Source organism: Embiotoca jacksoni, unplaced genomic scaffold (assembly GCF_022577435.1).
Source record: "Embiotoca jacksoni isolate LCO1_2020_lvr unplaced genomic scaffold, fEmbJac1.0.p SCAF_2, whole genome shotgun sequence".
In the NCBI taxonomy this organism is placed as follows: Eukaryota; Metazoa; Chordata; class Actinopteri; family Embiotocidae; genus Embiotoca; species Embiotoca jacksoni.
In genome coordinates this window covers 21,293,622-21,314,370 of record NW_027185340.1, presented here as the reverse complement: position 1 = coordinate 21,314,370, position 20,749 = coordinate 21,293,622, and the positions used below count along the sequence as shown (strand labels likewise).

At 40.6% G+C, this 20,749-nt stretch overlaps 1 protein-coding gene across 1 annotated transcript; it reads right to left on the bottom strand.

Moving 5' to 3' along the window:
• Positions 1–46: 46 nt before the first annotated feature.
• On the bottom strand, positions 47–15,641 carry LOC138201488 (interleukin-1 receptor type 1-like). Its single transcript, XM_069155027.1, has 12 exons — positions 15,553–15,641; positions 13,345–13,408; positions 12,046–12,292; positions 11,745–11,934; positions 8,948–9,098; positions 7,618–7,683; positions 3,962–4,079; positions 2,847–2,995; positions 2,588–2,725; positions 1,416–1,580; positions 881–1,026; positions 47–687 (listed from the first exon to the last, which is right to left on the bottom strand). Exons 2-12 carry the CDS (start codon positions 13,403–13,405, stop codon positions 439–441), a joined length of 1,680 nt encoding a protein of 559 aa, XP_069011128.1. The 5' UTR covers positions 13,406–13,408; positions 15,553–15,641; the 3' UTR covers positions 47–438.
• Positions 15,642–20,749: the final 5,108 nt, after the last annotated feature.

The window sequence follows — 20,749 nt, the reverse complement described above, 5'->3', positions numbered from 1 at the left end:
TATTTTCACCTGAGGTTAAACATGAACAAGCAATATAAATATTTGGAACAAACTTTAATTATACGCAAGAACCGTTCAAAACAAGTTTTTCCTGCTTTTAAAAAGCTCAAGTAATTTATTACTATACTGAATGCAGATAGACACTAAACTCTGGTCTCTCTTTCTTCTTATATGTCAATGGTTCTTTAAGCTTTAAGCATTTTAATATTTATGATTATATTAAACTTTGTGTTTTACAGCAAACTCATATTTTGTTCTTTAACATGGTGATATGTAAACTATGGAATTCACAACCTTCAATGGAGGAATAAATACACTCAAATGCATTATTTTAATAAATAATGCCTGTGATTTAAAAAAATTTTTTTTTTTTTTTTTACAGTAAGGGGTGCTTTACATCCTTCCTTCCTTATTTACATGCAGGACTTTGAGAACGTGTCAGATAATATCAGACAGGGCACATTTTTTGGCCGGTGTGGCAGGCATCAGGTATCGTACTTTCTTCCAGAAGCGCGAGTTCCATGCCGCAGCACCCTGCGAACACTCGGGCCACCTGATGGGGGCGCTCTTACGAATGAGGTGCTGCACGCCAGGGGGAAGATGTGTGTATCCTTCCGGCCCAGTGTCCCCCAGCTGGATCAGAATCACGTTCATTTCCCTCTGGACCAGTGCATGGTGGAGCCCCACCTGAAACATAATTGATAGCATGTTGTACCACTGGATTCATTACACAAATAATTGATTCGACACAGCTGAATTCATCGGCCCAAATATACACATGCTTATCAGTTTTGTGTTAATAGTGTTAAACTTATTCCAAAACTACCACGGTCTGCAGCCAAGACAAAAGCACAAATCATATCATTGTCTTCAGACTCACCTGCCAGTCAAACCCTCCTATGGCGGACATCTGAGGTGGTAAGAGATCCCCGTCTGTGGTTTCGGACCCTGATCCTGAACCCGGGGTGAGGAGGACCATCAGCCTCCTGCTCTGCCTCATGCATTTCTCCACCACCTCCAGGCGATCTGTTAGATCACATGAAACGCTCAACAAAAACTACTCTGTGCTTTATTTTAACATATCTGATTGTTGTTCAAGTCCTTTAAACTAAAACTAAACCACCATTTAAAGCAAAGAAAGAAGAGGAGAAAGAAAAGAAAGGTGAGTTGGAAAATAAGATGAGGATAATGTATAAATTTTGTTCCTACATGACATCATTTTATTTTACAAATTGGTCAACAACAAAAAATGTTTTTAAGAAAGTAAAATAACTCAAAGTGTCTCTGAATTATACTGTATCTATCAGCATCCCAAACACAGTATTAGTGCAAACCCCCCCCCAAAAAAAAAAAAAAAAAAAAAAAAAAAAATATATATATATATATATATATATATATATATATAAAATGCAGACCTTCCCCTGGTATGTCATCCCGCCCGTGGAGGAAGAGTCGATATCCGCACTTCTTCTCGAGGACGGAGGGTAAACTCTTGGTGATGAACATGGAGAGTGTGTTCTCAGTCCCCTTGTCAATGCCCTGTGTCTGGTAGACCACATAGGCATCGTATAACCTCGCATCTGAAGCACAAAGGAATTCATGGAAGTTGAATTGTAATTTTGTTTTGTTTTGTAAACCTTGTTCTGATTTTAGTTCGTCCTCTTTTTTTTGTCTTCTGATGAGTATTATGATATATTGCAACCCTGTCACCACTCAGTCATCTGCAGATGATGAATGTGTATTGTGGGCCTGAGGCTAAATGTAAATGGATAAAACCAAAATGTAAAATGTAACATAACAAATTAAAATGCTGAAAAAAACTCCAGAAAACTTTCGGACTTTAATGGGTTCCAATTCATGCTAATTAATTCAATTAGAACCATTCCCAAAAGTATTTGAGAATTGCTGGAATTATGCTTCCATGTGGAGACAGAAAAGCTTCCAGTGACACACACATTTAAATTGTTAACATTTCCATATTCTCAGTTGCTTGAAAGCTAATTTGACTTTTCAAAACATTTTATAACTTATAATGAATTAGCTACTATACTAAATGGGTTTTTTTCTCTTTAAAATTGGGATAATGCATTGGGAGACACAAAGATTATGTTTCTTGTCATGTTAAATTAGAAAACTGGCACCAGTCTGTGTATTAAAAAGATCACTTTAGCATTGCTAAATAGCATCTTCACAGCCAATGCAGCACCAGATATAATCTTTATTCAATTTCACACAGCCTTCTTTACTGACAAAATGTCACTTTACTTCTGCATTAGCTTCACTTTTTTTTTTAGAGCCAGAGACCAGATACATTTTTTGCACAGTCTATGGTTGGAGCCACTCGGCATTAAGACCAGAAGCAGGGAGACACAACTAGCCGAGCTCTGTTCAGTGCAGGAAAATCCATGTCTAAAACTGACTGATTAAGATGTACCCTCCTTCAAACATGTTTGTTTCATCACAAAGAGAAATGATGAGTTTCAAAGGAACAATGAAATAAAAAGCAAACATTAAACATCTGTTGTTTGGGATAGTGTTAAGATTACTAAACTCTGGTCCTTTGAAAGAAATATCCTTCCCTTCTTACCTTCATTGCGGCTGCTTAGTGTGCAGAAGGGTCTGAAGAAGAGAGCGAGATCAATAGCGAACCACTTGACCAGCATGGCAGCAATCACACAGAAGAGCAACACACACACTCCTCCAATGACCAGTGGAGTTATCGACTCTGGAAAACAAACACAAAATCAAAGTTTAAAAGAAAATGTGTCACTAAAAGAGAAGGCTGATGATATTCTGCACTCTGTCCGAGTTTGACATGGAAAACAATCAATGAGTCTGCCACTGACCTCTTCGCTTCAGTGTTAAACTGACAGACTCGTATGTGTTAAAGCCCACGCCGACGCACTCAAACTTATCCTGGAAATGTTTGGCAGACACTTTGTCAATGGTAAGGATGGCGGTGGAGATGGTAATATTTGAAGGGTTCACCATAAACCTAACAAGGGACACCGTTTGGTTTATAACAAAAAAATGAGACTTCACTTCATCAGTCAACCAGCACAAAAGCAACATTTATATTTCACATTACACAAACGGACATTTGATTCTGAGTATAAGTTGTAATGATTTTTCCACTAGTGCCCAACAGGTCAAAATTTTCAATTATACAGAAAAATCTGTTGAAAAAAACATTTTATAAAATATACACCTCCAGGATTGGCCCATTTAGTAAAGACATTAATAACTACCCATGTTTGTAGCCGCCTTACTTACTTAAGGTCCACTAAGCATTTGAAAATTTGGGTTCCAAGTGAAATATCTTGACAATTATAGGATCTGCGGCTGTAAACTTTTACACACAAACTCTTGTTTCCTACAGGATAAGTTGTAATAACTTTGCTTACCCTTCTCGCTTCACTGTCAAATTTAAAATATCAGTTTGTCCATGACTAAATACCTACAACATTTATGATATTCTTTCGAGTCCGAGCTGTACTTTCTGCTCAATTGACACATGCTAAAAAAAGGTGTTAAACACTACCTAGATTTTCCTCCTGTTTAAAGGGAACTTTTCCTTCCCACTGTTGGAGGATTTCTTCCTATTAAATGGAAGTTTTTCCTTCCTGCTGTAGGAGGTTATGTTCTTGTTAAAAGGTATTTTTCCTTCCAGCTATTTTTGTTAAATTCCTGTTTTAAGTGCCCTTTTGGCAATTGGCATTAAACAAATAACAAATTTGAAATCCACGTGCTGTGCTCCACAACCTCCAGTATATAGGCTCCCGGGGGTCCTGTCCCATCTCCTACAACAGTTTGGGACATCACTCTATGAAATGGCCTCTCATTGTCAGAGTCTAAACATCAAAATGTATTACTCAAACGGTCATTTCTTTAATAAATTGTAAATTGTACTAATGATCTCTCTTTTTTCACATGTTTTATTTCTGCTTCTGATCAGACTCACATCTTTGTGGATATGTCCGTCTTCTTGGCAGGGTTTCCATTGACAAGCCAGCTGGCATCACAGTCATGTTTCACATTGACCCCACAGTAAATTGAGCAATTAAGGATGATCTTGAAGCCTGGAAGAAAGAAGACGTACTACCTTTAACCTACATATTACATTTAACCTTCAGGGTGTGTCCATATATAACATCAAATTCAAAAGCAATCCATTGACACACAGCAGCAATTCCTCGTTTTTTTTTTTACTTTGTCCTTCTATGGAGAAGACAAACAGGCAGCTTAGAAGAAATTTCAACTTGGCAGCACTCAATTAAAACAGAGTAACATAATAGTGTTCTCTTGGTTCTGCTTTTACAACAAATATGGCTTCTGTTTTTATGGCTGTGAATCCACACTAGCTGACTGCCAGAAACAATACCCAAAGTATCTGAAAACCAAACTCTGTACAGATACTTTGGGAATTCAAAAAAACTTTGAGAGAGGAGTACCTATATATGAGCAGGACTACATGTATGTGTTTTGTTCTGTTGTAAATTCATTTGTATCTATTTTTTTTTGTTTAATTTACGAGCTCTGTTAACTCCTAAATGGACCCGTATTTATCACAGACATTCATGCCAGATGATGAATCCATCAGATTCCCGATTAATATGTTATTGATGCCTAAGATGGCGCCGCCTGTTGCAGCAGCTCCTCCCCGAGTGTGTTGTTATTAGTATTTTTTAAGCCTTTCTTCTCTCTTCGGAGTTGTTTTTTTTTTCTTTCTCTCGTGTGTTAAGTTAACGGTCAGACAATGGACCGTAATTTTTCCACGTTTCTGGCTGGGGCCATTGTTATTGTTTACTCTCGTGATCAGCTGATCACGCTGAGTAGACCTCTACTGCTGCTGCCCGGAGAGAGGCCTGAGATCCCGGACGAACTTCGGAGAAGACGTCGGGGTTGCAGAGCTGGAGCTCAGCTAAAGGCGGAAAGGAGGAAATATAAACCATCGGTACCGGAGATCTTAATGGGGAACGTGAGGTCGTTGGTTAACAAGACGGACGAGCTCGGCGCTGGTAAAGACCCAGAGAGAGTACCGGGAGGGCAGCATCATGTGTTTCACCGAGACGTGGCTGCACTCACATCTCCCGGACCACAGCGCGGCCGTACCCGGCTTCAGGACTGTTCGGGCGGACAGAGACGTTGTTCGGAGCGGTAAGAAGAAAGGTGGAGGGATTGCAGTCTATGTGAACGAGAGGTGGTGTAATCCCGACCACGTGTGTGAAGGAACATTTCTGTAGCCCGGACATTGAACTTCTAGCCGTGGGGATGCGCCCGTATTATTTGCAGAGGGAGTTCTCGTCCGCCATTGTTATCGCTGTGTACGTTCCTCCATCAGCTGATGTAGAGGCAGCAGTGGACACCTACTCCACTGTGTCTAAACTGCAGACTAAGCATCCCGGTGCATTTTTGGCAGTTACTGGAGACTTTAACCAGTCTGGATAAAGTACTGCCAACTTTGCACCAGTATGTGAACTGCCCCACCCGGGACAATAAAACTCTGGACTTACTGTATGCTAATGCCATGGATGCATACAGTGCTACTGCCCTTCCCCCCCTTGGTAGGTTGGATCACAACCTGGTCCTGCTGACACCAAAGTATGTTCCCCTGGTGCAGAGGCAGCCTGTGACCACCAGGTCTGTGAGGAGGTGGACACAGAAGGCTAAAGACGCCCTGCAGGACTGCTTTGAGTCCACGGACTGGGATGTGCTGTGTGGACCACATGGGGAGGACATCAACAGCATGACGGACTGTATCACAGAATACATTAAATTCTGTGAACACACCACCGTACCATCCCGGACTGTACACTGCTTCCCCAACAACAAGCCGTGGATCACCAGTGACCTGAAAGTTCTTCTTAATAAGAAGAAAGCAGCCTTCAGGTCTGGGGACAGGGAGGAGCTCAGGAGAGTGCAGCGCCACCTGAAGGAGAAGATGAGGGAGTGCAAGGGCTCCTACAGGAGGAAGCTGGAGGCCAAACTCCAGCAGAACAATGTGAGGGAGGTGTGGACCGGTATGAAGGAGATTACTGGGTTCAAGGGGAGAGAGAGACAACCAGGGGGAACCTGGAGAGGAACAACCAGGGGGAACCTGGAGAGGAACAACCAGGGGGAACCTGGAGAGGAACAATGAGCTAAACTGTTTCTTCAACAGGTTTAGTTCACCACCCTCATCTGTCTCCTCCACACCTCACACCTCCCAAACACCTCTGCTGCCTCCCCCCCTCCCCCCTCTGCGCCCCCTGGTGAACTGCATAGAGCCCTCAATCTCAAAGGGCTCTTCCTCCATCGACACCTTGACCCCCTCCCCCCCCCCACCCCTCTCACCCCCCTCTCTGTGATGACTGGCCAGGTTAGGAGACAGCTGGAGAGACTCCACCAGTGCAAGGCTGCAGGACCTGACAGAATCAGCCCCGGGGTCCTGAAGACCTGCGCCGTCCAGCTGGCTGAGGTCCTACAACACCTCTTCAACCTGAGCCTGAAGCAGGAGGAGGTCCCGGTGCTGTGGAAGACGTCCTGCCTGGTTCCAGTCCCCAAGAAGACGACTCCATCCGGCCTCAACGACTACCGACTGGTTGCCCTCACATCTCATGTGATGAAGGTGCTGGAGAGGCTGGTCTAGGCCCACTTCAGGCCGCTGGTGAAATCTTCTCTGGACCCGCTGCAATTTGCGTACCAGCCTCATGTGGGAGTGGACGATGCCATCATCTACCTGCTGCATATATATATACATATATACATACATATACATATATATACACATATATATACATATATATATATATATATATATATATATATATATATATATACATACACATTCCAGGTATATATATATACGTATATATATATATATATATACACATATATATATATAGAGAGGGTGGTGCAGTGGTTAGCACTGTCACCTCACAGCAAAAAGGTTCTGGGTTCGAATCCGGTCCTGGGCCTTTCTGTGCGGAGTTTGCATGTTCTCCCTGTGCTTGCGTGGGTTCTCTCCGGGTTCTCCGGCTTCCTCCCATCATCCAAAAACATGCACCTCAGGTCAGGTTACCTGGCGCCGCGCTAGTGGCAGCCTGCTGCAGCAGCTCCCCCCTGAGAGCCCCCCTGCTGTAGTGAAGAAATTTCCCCTCGGGGATTAATAAAGTGAAAAAAAATCAAAGTATATATATGTATATATATATATATATACACACATATATATACATATATATGTTGACTGTGTTTCTTGGTTTGTTTGTATATATATAGATATATAATGTACTGTATATACTGTGCATTTTATATTTTTTACTGCTATTTTATTGTTTTTCTATTATTTTATTCTATTATTTTATTCTATTATTTCTATTATTATCTTATTGCTTCTGTATGCTGCTGTAGCGAAAAAAATTTCCCCTCGGGGTTTAATAAAGTAAATACCTATACCTACCTACCTACCTACCTACCTACCTTATGCAAGTGCAAAAGTCTTCTTTAATTGAACAGCAACAACGCCACGGCTAACAATTCACATATATCTCAGTTAACACTCGATAACATATAGGTTTAATGTGCGTTTTATAGTAATTGTATTTGCAGTGTTATGACAGAACTCTGACATTCTTCTACCTTCATCTGCAACCTGCTCCTTGTTGCTCGGTGTGAGGATTTGTACGTCATCATGTTTGTGTAGTCCTGTAGGAGAGCAAAAATAAAACTCAGTGAGGAGGGCTTTATGTTAGTTTCTTTTCTATAGGACACAGTCCAGTGCCAAAACCATAATCAGTTATTTCTTGCTAAAACACAAAGCTATACCTGCAGTCTTTTTCTGCAAATGTAAAAGCCACAACAATCGTGATGCAGTGCATCTTTTTGAAAAGGTGGGAAGGGGGGAAATATTTGATAACTCAGAATTAATATGCTGGTAACTTTAATGACTTTAACCAGCGACACCATGAATGTAAAAATGAACCAACTACATAATGTCCAATGTCACAGCAATGACGAGTGGTTCACTTCCTGCTGTACATACTGAAGGACAGTTAAAAGGCATTGGGTTCGCATGAGGAGAACAGTGAAGAAACTACAGACTTATATTAGCCTTCACTGAGATGCCAAAGGAAACCTGTTCAATTCAAACTTTTGCTGGCATTGGGAAGTTTAAATAGCAAAAAGTGATCGAATATAAAAAATATTTAAAAAACGTTTGAGTGAGATTTTGCAGAACATTTAGATGTGAAGGATATGAAATCTAAATTACAATCCCATCTGTGCACAACACTTCTATTTTTAAAACTATGGTTGTTGTTAAATTTATTTAAATTATCCTGCATTTCACACTTCACATTAGGGAAATCAGGTTGACAGAATATTTATCAAAGGTGGCTTGCCGTTTTAGAAATACAAGACTGGTAGTCATATACTAAATCATTTTTAAACAATAACAATTTGAACAAGCATTTGGATGTATACAGTATATGTAACATTAGAATATGTAGTATGCACAAATACATAGCTGGATTATTTGCATATAAATAGCATGAAAGAAAAGCTAAAGCCAGTCGCTACTTTTGTCTCCTTGCTGTATGTTGATCAAAAACATCAGTCTCACTCTGCTTTTGAAATTCATTTGAAGGCCATTGATGAGCAGGTATTATTTTGAACAATCATATATTACTTTCTTTATTTGTGTGGCAGGTGAATTGCTGTAAATATTTGTGTTATTTAGTTTTAAACACATTTTTAGTACCGTTTCATTGTTAAAGCTGTATTTAATCTACAAGTTAATAAAACTAAACGCCCTGCACTACCTTCTTCTGAATTATGTTAGTGTCCTCTTTTGAAAGTAAAGGCATGAACAATAGACCAGGAAACAGGGCTGTGGGAATCCAAAGAAGTAATGACCATAAGCATGACTAAAGGTTTTTTTTTTTTCTAAAAACTAAAAAAGGTCACCCACCTTTATGTTTTAGTCTCCTGGAGGCTGACGAGTTGTACACCTTGTGATTGTGAGTCCAGGTACAAATACAGGTGTACATGCCCTCATCATGCTTGGTAACATTATTCACCCACAGGTTTTCTTCATTCTTACCTGGAAGAAGATTTAACTCCTGCAGCAAGAGGGGCCACATGTGTCAGGAGGGGAAAGATAGAAGAAGAAATACATTTTATAAATTAAATATATTATAAATTCAAATTATGAGATTCAAATTATGTTCTTAATTTAATAATTCAAGTTGAGCAATTCAAATTCTAAAATATATTATTCAAATTCAGTTTCTCCTGACATATTTCTGCCCATGGCACGCCCCCTTGAGTCATTTGTTGCACCTGTGATGTTCTCCCTCACCTGGTGGCAATCAGCCTGACTGAGAGGTCATATAAAGAGGTTGGTTTGCTGCTCATTGTGGTGTGTGTCTCCAATGGTCAACATCTTCAGTTAACTGTCTGGTTTGCTATGAGCTTGAGTTTTTTGGGGGGAATTTGAAGTCGCAAAGGTTTTTTTCCCCCTTTATTTCAACATTGGAGAAGTTTGCTACCTTCAACGCGCTTCAACTTTATATTCTGTCCCAGTTCCCAATGACTCCCAACTTTCATTTTATTTGCTTGCATCCAGTTCTTTTGTTTTTACTATAATTTATGATCCGACATGCTGTGAGCTGGAAATTTGCAGCAATAACAGAGATGAGAGCTGCTCAATATAGCACAAAATAACCAAAGTGTGTGTGTGTGTGTGTGTGGGTGGGTGGGCGTGTTGGTTTAGACTTGCTACTTTCATTTCTTAACGAACAGCATAGAAGTGCAGACAAATTAAAGGAAAAGCCTGCATGTTTAACCTCAGCAATGAGGGGATCCGGTGGCTCCTTTTCTGCTGTGGGGGACATTTTGCTGTCATGGTGTGGGTCCACTTGTCCCTTTAGAGGGAAGGGTCACTTCAAATTGTTTCGAGTGATCACATTTATCCTATGACATATTTCTATATCCTGATATGAATGGTCTCAACCATGATGACCATGCCCCCATTCACAGACCATGAAAGGTTACTGAATGGTTTTGATGAGTATGAAAATGATGTGATTTATATGTTATGGCTTTCACAGTCAGAGATCCTAACGTAGTAGACAGCGCCATCGTCAAAGTTCCAGTAGACTTCTAGAGACTCAAGGGGCATTGATGCTATAGTGGCGGCCCAACACCTGACTAGGACACTCCATGTTTTTTCCTTTAACGCATCACCCGTTTCTATATTAACAAGATAAAACAGCCATGATGACGCTTTCTCTGCTCATAATCCCTAGCTATGTTCTGAATCACATACTTTTTTCTTTTTACTTTCAGTACATACAGCCAATACTACAAAGCATGGACTGTTGCATGTAGTATGCATACAATTTGGACATATTACTTCATTATAAAAATGAACTTTGGCCCTCTTGGTCATTTCCATCGTGATCCTTAGAGTGACATTTGAAGTAAAAAGAAAAAGAATACTAAATTGTATATGGTAGTAGGGATAATGTAACGCACAGCCTGAGTTCTATCATCTCCATTACCTGTCCACCACAGTTTACCCAAAAATGTAACTGGATTAAATGTTTTGTAAATTACATTAATAGGTTCACAATTTAGAAAAATACCATGCGTTCCAATATCCATACACTCATACCATATAGTATGTCAGAAAAAGATTTAGCCTGTGTTCCAAATGGTGTACTTGTGTACTAACACTCACTATTTTGAGTGCAAAAGTGTGTTCACATTGTCAAGTACAGAAACATGCACCAAACTACAAACATCCAGATGATGCATTCAGTATGGTCCAAAAAAAAAGGGTGAAACGCTGGACACTTTCCAGCCTAAACGGTCGCCATCTTATCTCCATAGAGGAAGGTGCGGGGCCACCACTGTAAATAATTTTCAAATTAAGGCATCTGAGGAAGCTGCAGCTGTTCCTGAACACTGAACAAAAGTGTTTTCATTACTGCTGCTGGACAGAAGAATCAGTGTGTTTATTAAGTGTTTTAAACATAGGGCGCAAAAAAACACTAATTACTGGATAAAACAAGTAAAGCTGCAGATGCATTAGTGGGTGATGTGTTCACATGATGAGGTAATTTCCTGTCAGTGCAGAACAGCAGTGTGCAATTTAAAACAACACTACACTGTAAAAACTCCGGCACTACACAAGTAAGAGTCCTAACATGTAAGAACACGATTTGTTAGTGTACTGAGGGAAGTATGTAATTTGGAACACAGCATTAGTATGTCCCAATACATAGTGATAGTAGTATGCTAAATGTAGCATGCCAAAAGTACCAGATTGTGCTTCTGTATCTGGTTGTATTTTGCAGTCTGCAGGCCAGCATGTTTCTCTGGCTGTTCTGACCCACAATCCTCTGCGTGGCAGAACATGCGTCACATCGACTGAGCTGCCGAGAGAGTTAGTGGCGCCAATGCTTCACATGGTTGCAACTCACAAAAGGAAGATGATGCATTAAAAGGAAATGTAGCCTTTCCAAATTGCATCCCGTTTCTTTTTACTTCAAATGAGGCACTACGGATCGCGACAGATATGTACAAGAAGGTCAAAGTTAAAAATGCATTTTTACGATGAAGTAGTGTGTTCCAATTGTATGCATACTACATGTAACAGTGCAATACATGCTTAAAGAAAAAGTATACGCTTCTGAACGCAGCCATAATTGCTTTTCACCGATTCTCACACTAGGTGTCACTATAATGCCACGTGGCCATACCTTGTACCAGGTGAAGTTTCCTTTGAACATTTTGCATGTGTAACTGACGGGGTCTGGACACGGGATCTTTTTGTTCTGGTCTGAGTTCTCGATCGGCCCATAAGTAAATGCCTCGCTCCCTCGATAGCTTGCACTGAAGAAATTAATGTTGACATGATAGTTGTAACATTTTCCTGATGAGGATATTTTCCTAGAAGGGAAGCAGAAGGTATGACATCGATATAAGGTAAATTTAACAAACAGGTAATAGATTCAATTTTAGAAGTTTTAAAACATGTTTCCTGGAGATGAGTGCTCTTACCGGGCAGTGTAATGGCCAGAATCAGCACTATCGGGGTTTAAGAAAAAGAGTGCTCCACCATGGAAATGTACTCTGTCTCTCTCATCTGAGGAAATCTTCTCAAACTGGGAGCTGTTTTTGTACCATGTGAAATTTACATTTGGGTTGTTGGGGTCAAGGAGAGTTGATGGCACAAAATAAAACGCTTCATCTTCAAGAATTCTAAATGTCTCCGTGTCCAAGTCCTTACATTCGGGCTGGGTGGTCTCTAAAAATGAGGGAGAAGATGACGGCGATTATGATTACAAAAAGCCTAATAATTCCTGGAAATATAAATGAGCATGTTGCAGAGGCAACCCAGTATCACGGCAAAGTGTGAAATAGACACTCCCGTCCAAACGTGAAAACGTGAGGTAGTCACGCTTTGGGCTGTCGAGGCATGAAAGTTATATGTTTTGTAATCGTGAAACTAACACGCACTTAAACATTACGTAATGAAGGATCTTGTGACCATGGTCCCGCAACAGAGGTATTCAGACCAAATACATAGTAAATTTTTCCATGGTATTAGGAGGGAGGAGGGAGGAGGGGTGGCTTGATGGCATTTATCAGACTGTCAAGCGGGGCAAAGACGTTCGAATCCAGGAGGTGGGAACACTGATCTTGAGTTGTTTTTTGTTCCCGAACCCCAACCATGTGTTTTTGCGATAACTTTCATTTTCCTGTAAATCAAATGCCTCAAAGCATGCGGTGCGTTTCTTTCGCGACAGGAAAACGTGTAACTGTCACGCCTAGAGAGCGCCAAGCAAAGCTATTTAAAATGTTGTAGTGGACGGACGTATCTATTCCACACTTTGCCGTGATAGTCGGTGATTATTAAGTGATTTCTGAAGTAAAGACAGTATTCAGAATCCCCTTTGTGTCAAGAAACTGATCCAAGAATTTTTAACCTAGCTTCATCCAGTTTTCAGATTTCTGGATATATATGCAGGTCAGTGCATATCTAATTAGATGCCTAATTTGCATATCAAAACATGACATGTTTGAAAACTTGTAATACAAAAACTATTTATTTATTTTATGTAATCAACTTGCAAAGTTCTATGCTGATATCTATGGGTTAAATGTTTTACCCTGTGGTGTCTTGCCTTAAGTGGGCCTTAAACTGTATATGTGCAGTCTCAGCACTGAGTGTATGTACTTATTGGTCATCGTGAGGAGTTTTTTTTTTTTTTTTTTAAATGGTTACAGCTGCATAAACATACCATTTAGTGGCCTGCTCTGTTATTTTGTATTCTTTATCAATAATGCATACACTACCTGAGCATTCAGATGTGGATATCACCACGACAACAAGGAAGAGAAGTCTGAAGGCCTCCATTCGCTGAACGAGACAAAATAACATTCAAAGTCAAACCACACTGCTTTGCACCTTGTAAATAATTAACCGTGTATGATATACACAGTTTAAATTGTCTCGTTCATACACTGTCACTCCAGCAACTTCTACCACAATACTGATAAGTGAAACTGACTTCCGTCTGAAGGACTGTCAACAGGATGTGTGATTGCCGGCTTAGATTTCCTTGCTTCATCACAGCAAGGAAAAAGGACCGAGGAGAGAGGCTCATTCAAATCAAGAAAACTACAAATGTTTTATGTTAAACCATGCCATAAAATCAAATTATACTCAGAAAAGAGCAGGGTGATACAGATGTTATTGCTTGGCCATGTTTTGGTCTTTCTGCCTTTCAGTTGATCCCTACATCACTCCCTCCACCCACCAGAGGTCCCCAGTCTCTCTCTCTATGTCCTTTCTGCTACACTCACCTAACCTGCTCCCAGTTCCCCCTCTGCTCACCTGCAGTCAATCTGCCCACTCAGTAACTCTACTCCCAGCCTGCCACTAGTAAATTGCCAGATCGTAGGGTTTTTGTCTCTTGGGGTTTAATCCCTAAACTGTCTCAATTCCCGTGAATACATTTGATAATTTGAGAGCATGATGAATTTACACTTGCAAGTATGGAAACATGTCAGATGGTGTTCTCACAACGGTCACAAAATTCAGTATGAAACCCTTTATACCTCTCACTTACAACGGTTGCCATCATGGCTACAGAGACCACCAACTTGTTTTCAAACTGTGGCCGAGAGAGCTGAAGCTCTTGCCACACAGCAGTATTTCAGTAAGTACCACTTTATTGTTCTCTGATAGAAGCCATCAGTATGTTGGTGTACATAAAAAAAAAGAAAAAGAAAACAAGCAGATATTTTCACGAGTGATGCCTTTGAAACAACGCCACCCTGTCAAATTTCATGCAATACACATGTAAGAGTACTAAATGCAACAGAAGTACCTGAATGGAAACACGGCTTGTTTAAATAGTACCTCTTGTCATATTAGGACCCTGCCTGGACTTTGGACTCCCTCTGCCTCTTTTACTTTTAGTACTGTGTACACATGCCTAATCTTTGTAATTTCACCAATGATTGTCAGTAAAGTCTACCATCTGATTCCCCACCTGCCTCGGTGTCTTGTGAAACAGTTACGCAATCATGCAGTGGAACCGGTTTTAAAACGGAGTCTACAGATCTCAACCTCTGTGCAGCAAGTTCCTCCTCTGGTACAACTGAAAAACGTCAGGTTCTGTTGACACTGATAAAGACACAGTTAGATGCAACTCAGAGATATAAGCAGCGATAGGAGAACCTCTTTTATCAATTCTCTATTACAAAAAATTTCGTTTTTAAAAGATAAAATAATAACCAAGTTGCTTTCCTGCATCTTTAAAATGAAGTTGTAGATTTGAAGAAATATTCAGAATTTGTGGGACATAAAACCAAAAGAATAAACTTAATGAGTCCAAATAGCTTCTCTGAGCTGAGGACTTACAAAGTGCTTTTACGTTCTATGTACCCACTTGATCCATTATTAATATAAAATATTCATAGCTTTAACTGTTCTCGAACTGCCTTTTGTAGATGCTGTGGTAGTAACTAATCAACAAGTCAAACTGATCTCACACAGTTGGTCTGTGTATGTTTTCCATTCTCTCATAGGGCTTTTGGTATTTCTAAAAGTCTAAACTCTTGACCTTATTTGACATAAATTTCCAAAGATGAAAACATAGTTAATGTTGAAACAGATTTGATTAATCATAGATGACGCTACTGCAAATATTTGCTCTACTGAAACAGTCCAATTTACTCATACATTACATGATTCACTTCACATAACTGTATCATATTCAAGATACATATAGTATAATTCAAATGTCATGCTTATTTTAGCTTTGGCCACTCATCTCAGTGCAGTTATAATTAATTTACTGTCTCAGGTTTATTTCAAAAGCTCCAACTGTATGTGAAAGATGGAAGCAATAATTATTGTACATCTGTCAAGTTCAACATCAATAAGGTAATACGTTATTTTTTGGTTTTGGTCAGTATACTCATTAAAAAGTTAAAAATATCCTGTAGTCTTAAATTTTTAATTAAACATCTCTAGTAATGAAAATGTTTGCTTACCTCAAAAGTGTGTGCCGACAGCTGGAGTGGGTTCAATTAAAGTCTGGCTGTGTTGCTGTTCTTGTGCACATGATTTTATATCTCCTCTGAGGAGAGGGTGAGCATCATCAGTGCAACATGAAACTCGCACGCACCCACACACACACACACACACATACACACACACACACACACACACGTGTGGGAGTGGTTGTTTGACAATGTATTTGGAAAAAGTGACGCAGCCGTTGATGGTGGTAAAATAATACTGAATTATCACCATGAATCCAGTGAACCAATACCAGACATGGAAACTAATCGTGGGTGTTCACTTTGAAACTTATTGTGATTGTATTCTGTAGATCATCTGTGCTATCGGGTTGAAGATCTGTGTGAAGCATTTACGTTTTAGAAGTTCTAGCTCCTTTGTAGCAATATATCTAAATCAGCTCTATTGGCCAAGCAGAATTTCTGTAAAGTCTTCATTATGGGCAGATATAGATATAAACTGCAAGCATAGATTCTGGTAGGAACTAGAATAACCAAAGTGGCATAGGCATAAAATCATGAGGCCGGGTAAAATATTGTTTCATGGAATTCCTATTTACAGGAGGTTTCTCAAACTCATAAATAAATAATACCCTCTAATATTTCCAGGAAAGACTAACTGAGTGAAAATGCTTCCTACTGAGAAGACTTCAAAGGCATATTGTACTGTTCAAAAATGAGACTCTGAGTGGATGGCTGTAAGTGCTTCCTCAGTGAGGCTCACTTTACCAGTTCAGATCTATAGCAATAGTAATGTATTACTATTTAAACACATCGGTTCACTATAGATGGCAAGTTTGTTTCTGGGGTGCTTTTCTTATTAAATATAGTGAGAATGCCAGCTCACAGTTCATATGATTTTGTAGCTACACATCACATTTCTACAGTTTCGCACATTTCACTTTGGCATGGCTGAAAGGCCTGTGACCAGAGCTCAGTCATAACTGCCAATGTACTTGACAGTGTAATGGTGTCAAGTATGTAAATTAAACAGGGTAAAAAATAAATATACATTTTTAATAAAACAATAACATTTCTCAACATATCAAATGTTGAAACTGTCTTTGGTCTACTTTCAAGCGTCCCAACTTTTTGGGGAAACGGAGTTATAATAGGTGATATGTATTAACCACCAACATGTCATATCTTAGTGTAGTTTTCAGATCTGATTACATGTTTTTTTGCTACAGGTTTAAAACATTAAAGCTACAGCTACTTACCATAGTAATGCATGTGAGATTGATTGAAATTAAATATGTTGGTACTGTGTGAATCAGGAGAAGGAGGAACACTTACAGTGACACCTCTGTGTAAACCTGGTCTCAAAATGAGTGATAGTGTTGGTGGCTTGTTTGTTCAATAATGTAGTTTCATTCATTACAATCCATTGCAGAGGTGTGTTGACTGGTACCCTGACGTCAGAAACTGTACTCTTGGCACCTTGAATCTGTCTGTTCATGATGACAAATGAACTGTGTTCTATTTAGTTTTCTGGCATTTATGAAACATTGAGTGACAACAACCTACTGCCTTGCATGGAATTTTTTTTTTTTTTTTTTTTTTTTAATGGTGCAATTTGCATGCTTATAAATTGCCAGGAAGCTTGTCAAAAGCAGTGGTGCAATTTCCAGTTAATTAAAATGACTATGTGGTGAGCTCACTGTCGGCGTCTCTGTAAATTGTAATTCCTCGCAGTGCTGGAAAAATACTGAGCCGGAAACCAACACCATAATAATGTAATGTAATTCATCCCCTTCGCTTTCCTCTTTCACCCTCCTGTCGCCCAATCAAGTTTTTACTGTTATGTGGTGGAGTATAACAGGACCCAAATGCAGGCTCACAGACTCGGGTATCAGTACAAAAACACAGTCTTTATTCCAACAACAAAAGGCGGTACCTACATTGTCTATTTCCTCCCAAGCTGGGATCTGACTGATCCGGGGAGACGAGGCCGGCAGGACAGCGGGCAGAACAGCGGACAGGACCGCTGGTATAACAGAGTCTATATTCTCCGAGTCGGGAGTGCAACTCAACCGACTGGTGGCTGCAACTGGTAGCTTTGCAGCAGGAACCGGAGCGGGAGCTGCAGCAGGAACAGGAACAGGAGCAGGAGGGACAGGAACAGGAGCAGAAGGAACGGGAACGCGAACAGGACGGACGGGTGACGGACGGGTGACTGGCGGTTCTTGCGGTCCTTGCGGTGATCAACAGGCACTCGCAGTAACTCGCAGTATCTAGCTGTTTCTAGTAGTTGTATGCACCGACAACCAGATGAGTGCAGGGGCAGGGTACATATAGTCCGGGGAGGTGATCAGGTAAATGAGCCACCTGCAGGTGGTGAGCTGGGGAGAGCAGCTGCTGGGACCGGTGGGGGGCGTGGCCATGGGAGGTGGGGAGAGGAGGACACAGAACACATGGGAGGACAATAACAAGCAGACAGGGGAATGACAGGACAAAGGAGGAGAGGTGATCTGGGGTAAAACAGAGGAAAGGACAGGAATCCTGACACTTACCTTGGTAACCTCCGCCCGCCCAACCACCTGCCCCCTTTGACCCCATCCCATCTCATATTCTCCAGTCTATTGCTCCGACCTTCTTCCTTTTCTCACCCATCTCATCAACACTTCCCTGTCAACTGTCTGTTTCCTGAACTCTCTGAAGGAGAGAGTGAACCCTCTCCTGAAGAAACCCCCCCTCAACCCGGCTGAAGTAAACAACTACAGACCGTCTCTCTTCTCCCCTTTCTTTCCAAAACTCTCAAACGAGCTATCTTCAATCAACTCTCCTCCTATCTTCACCATAATAACCTTTTTGACCCTCACCAGTCTGGTTTCAACAGGCCACTCAACAGAGACGATCCTCCTTCTGTCTCTGAGCAGCTTCCCACTGCTAGAGCAGCCTCTCTCTCTTCTGTCCTCATCCTTCTAGACCTTCTGCTGCATTTGACACAGTGAACCACCAGATCCTTCTTTCCTCCTTCAGGACCTCGGTGTCTCAGGCTCTGCTCTCTCCCTGTTCTCATCCTACCTCAACGACCGCACTTACCAGGTAACTTGGAGAGGATCTGTGTCTGAACCTTGTCCTTTCACTACTGGTGTCCCTCAAGGCTCTGTCCTGAGTCCCCTCCTCTTCTCTCTGTACACCAACCCTCCTCTACCTTGGACAACTCTGTTTTATCCCCGACCCTGACTGCTAGGAACCTCGGTGACACTCGACAGTCAACTCTCTCTTTCTGCCAACATCACTGCAACAACACGTTCCTGTAGATACATGCTGCACAACATCAGGAGAATACGTCCTCTTCTCACTCAGAAGGCGGCGCAGGTTCTGGTCCAGGTCGACCTGTTAGCGCCATCCGACCTCTGCATGTTGTTGTATGTTCATTATAAATTTTGCTAACCATAACTTACTGATGCTTTGGAAGAGGGTGTTTATGTCATTTCCCTCACAGTGTGCATTAACTCCCTGTCTTCTGTCATGTTGATGGCAGTATTTGCTCATTGACATTGTCACCTCAAAAATCTCAAAAAGTACATTTTTTGAATTATTTTTCGCTGGTGGGTATTTTACATCATGCTAATCTGAATAATTGGCAAATGGAAGTATTTTTTTCAGTGAGCCCTGCTGTTGTGCGTTCATGCAAGCCTGTAAGCATGTGCTGACACATCATGACTATGCAACTGTAAGAATTATTACATTTGAATTGTCCAATTCTCCACACATAATTTATGTGGTCTTGTTTCTCGTTTCAGTGCCAATACACAAAGTCACGTGTGACATGTATTGTAATGATGTTTGATTTAGGGCAAGTAGTAATTACCATTACAGATGTTTTAAGTAAAGTTATTTTACTAACTGTAATTATGAGCTTTCTTTAACCTATAGTTACCTTAATTTGTAGTGCCTAACCTTAGGCATATCCATGATTTATTTTTGTATTGTGCCATCACAAACTGTAACCTTAACAATAGGAATAAAGGGGTCAATCAGAACGTCGTCTTCTTTTGAACATAAACCAAAGGCGCGTAAACACAGAGTTGTACTGTAACACTCGGCGGGGAAACATTCAGTGCAAACAACCTGGACTGTGACACGATGGCACGGTGGGTTCTCTAACATGACAACACACTTGTTTACTGCACGTTGAAAACACATTCATTTTTAACTTTCAACAACCCAATCGTTCTTCTGCACACCTTCGCTCACCAGATTTTGCTCCCTGCAACTTCTTTCTGTTCCCCAAGAATTAGACACAGAATTTGATGTGTGATCTCTTCTCATGTTTCAGGTACACAATGAAATTGCACAAGTCCCAGTTGTGTAACATGTGTAACACAGACACTGGTGTTGTTTAAGCGGCCTAACTTGAAATACTTGCTCACTTGCTTGTGTCATGGCTGCATGTCAGACATTGGCTTTAAAATACGCTGACCAATTGTACACGTCACTGTACAAATGAAATTCTCTGTTCACTGCTCTCCCATTTCTGTACTCAGGTACTCTGAAGTCACAGGTGGCAAGTATGTCAGGTTTAATTTCTTAGGGATTAGGGACATTTCGAAATGGGCCTAAAACATTTCCACTGAAGGGAGATGATGAAGCACATCTGCTTGTGTTTTATCATTCAAGCCTTTAGAATACATCGTCACCCCTCCACGAAGTATTAAGAGCTCTAAAATGTCCTCAATCATGGCGGATTTGACAGATATAGTCAGGTGTAGAAAAATTAGTTAGGAGACTTATGGGAAAACTGGCCCTAACTTATTGACTCTATAATATCGTCTTGTCAAATGAAGCCATCACTTTTTTAATTTATTGATTCACAATAGTCCAGTTTCTCTTTCCCAACAGAGGTTGCTTGATATCAAATAGTTTATCATATTACAGATGCCCTGAAAACTGCATAGCATAAGGGGTTCTTTGAGCTAAATACTAACATGAGCATGATAACACGGGCTGCTAAAATGCTAATCAGATATAATATCCTACATTATAATATATACAGTAATGTATTGCGATCCAGCATGTTATCGTGTTTTTGTCTACCATTTCTTCCAGTTTGGTGACCCAATCATAACCTATGATAACCATTTAACTGCCTTCAACGACTAGAATGTCTGGCTGTGTGAGAGCTGGAGCTGATTCATTCATTTAACACAGCCTCACCTCC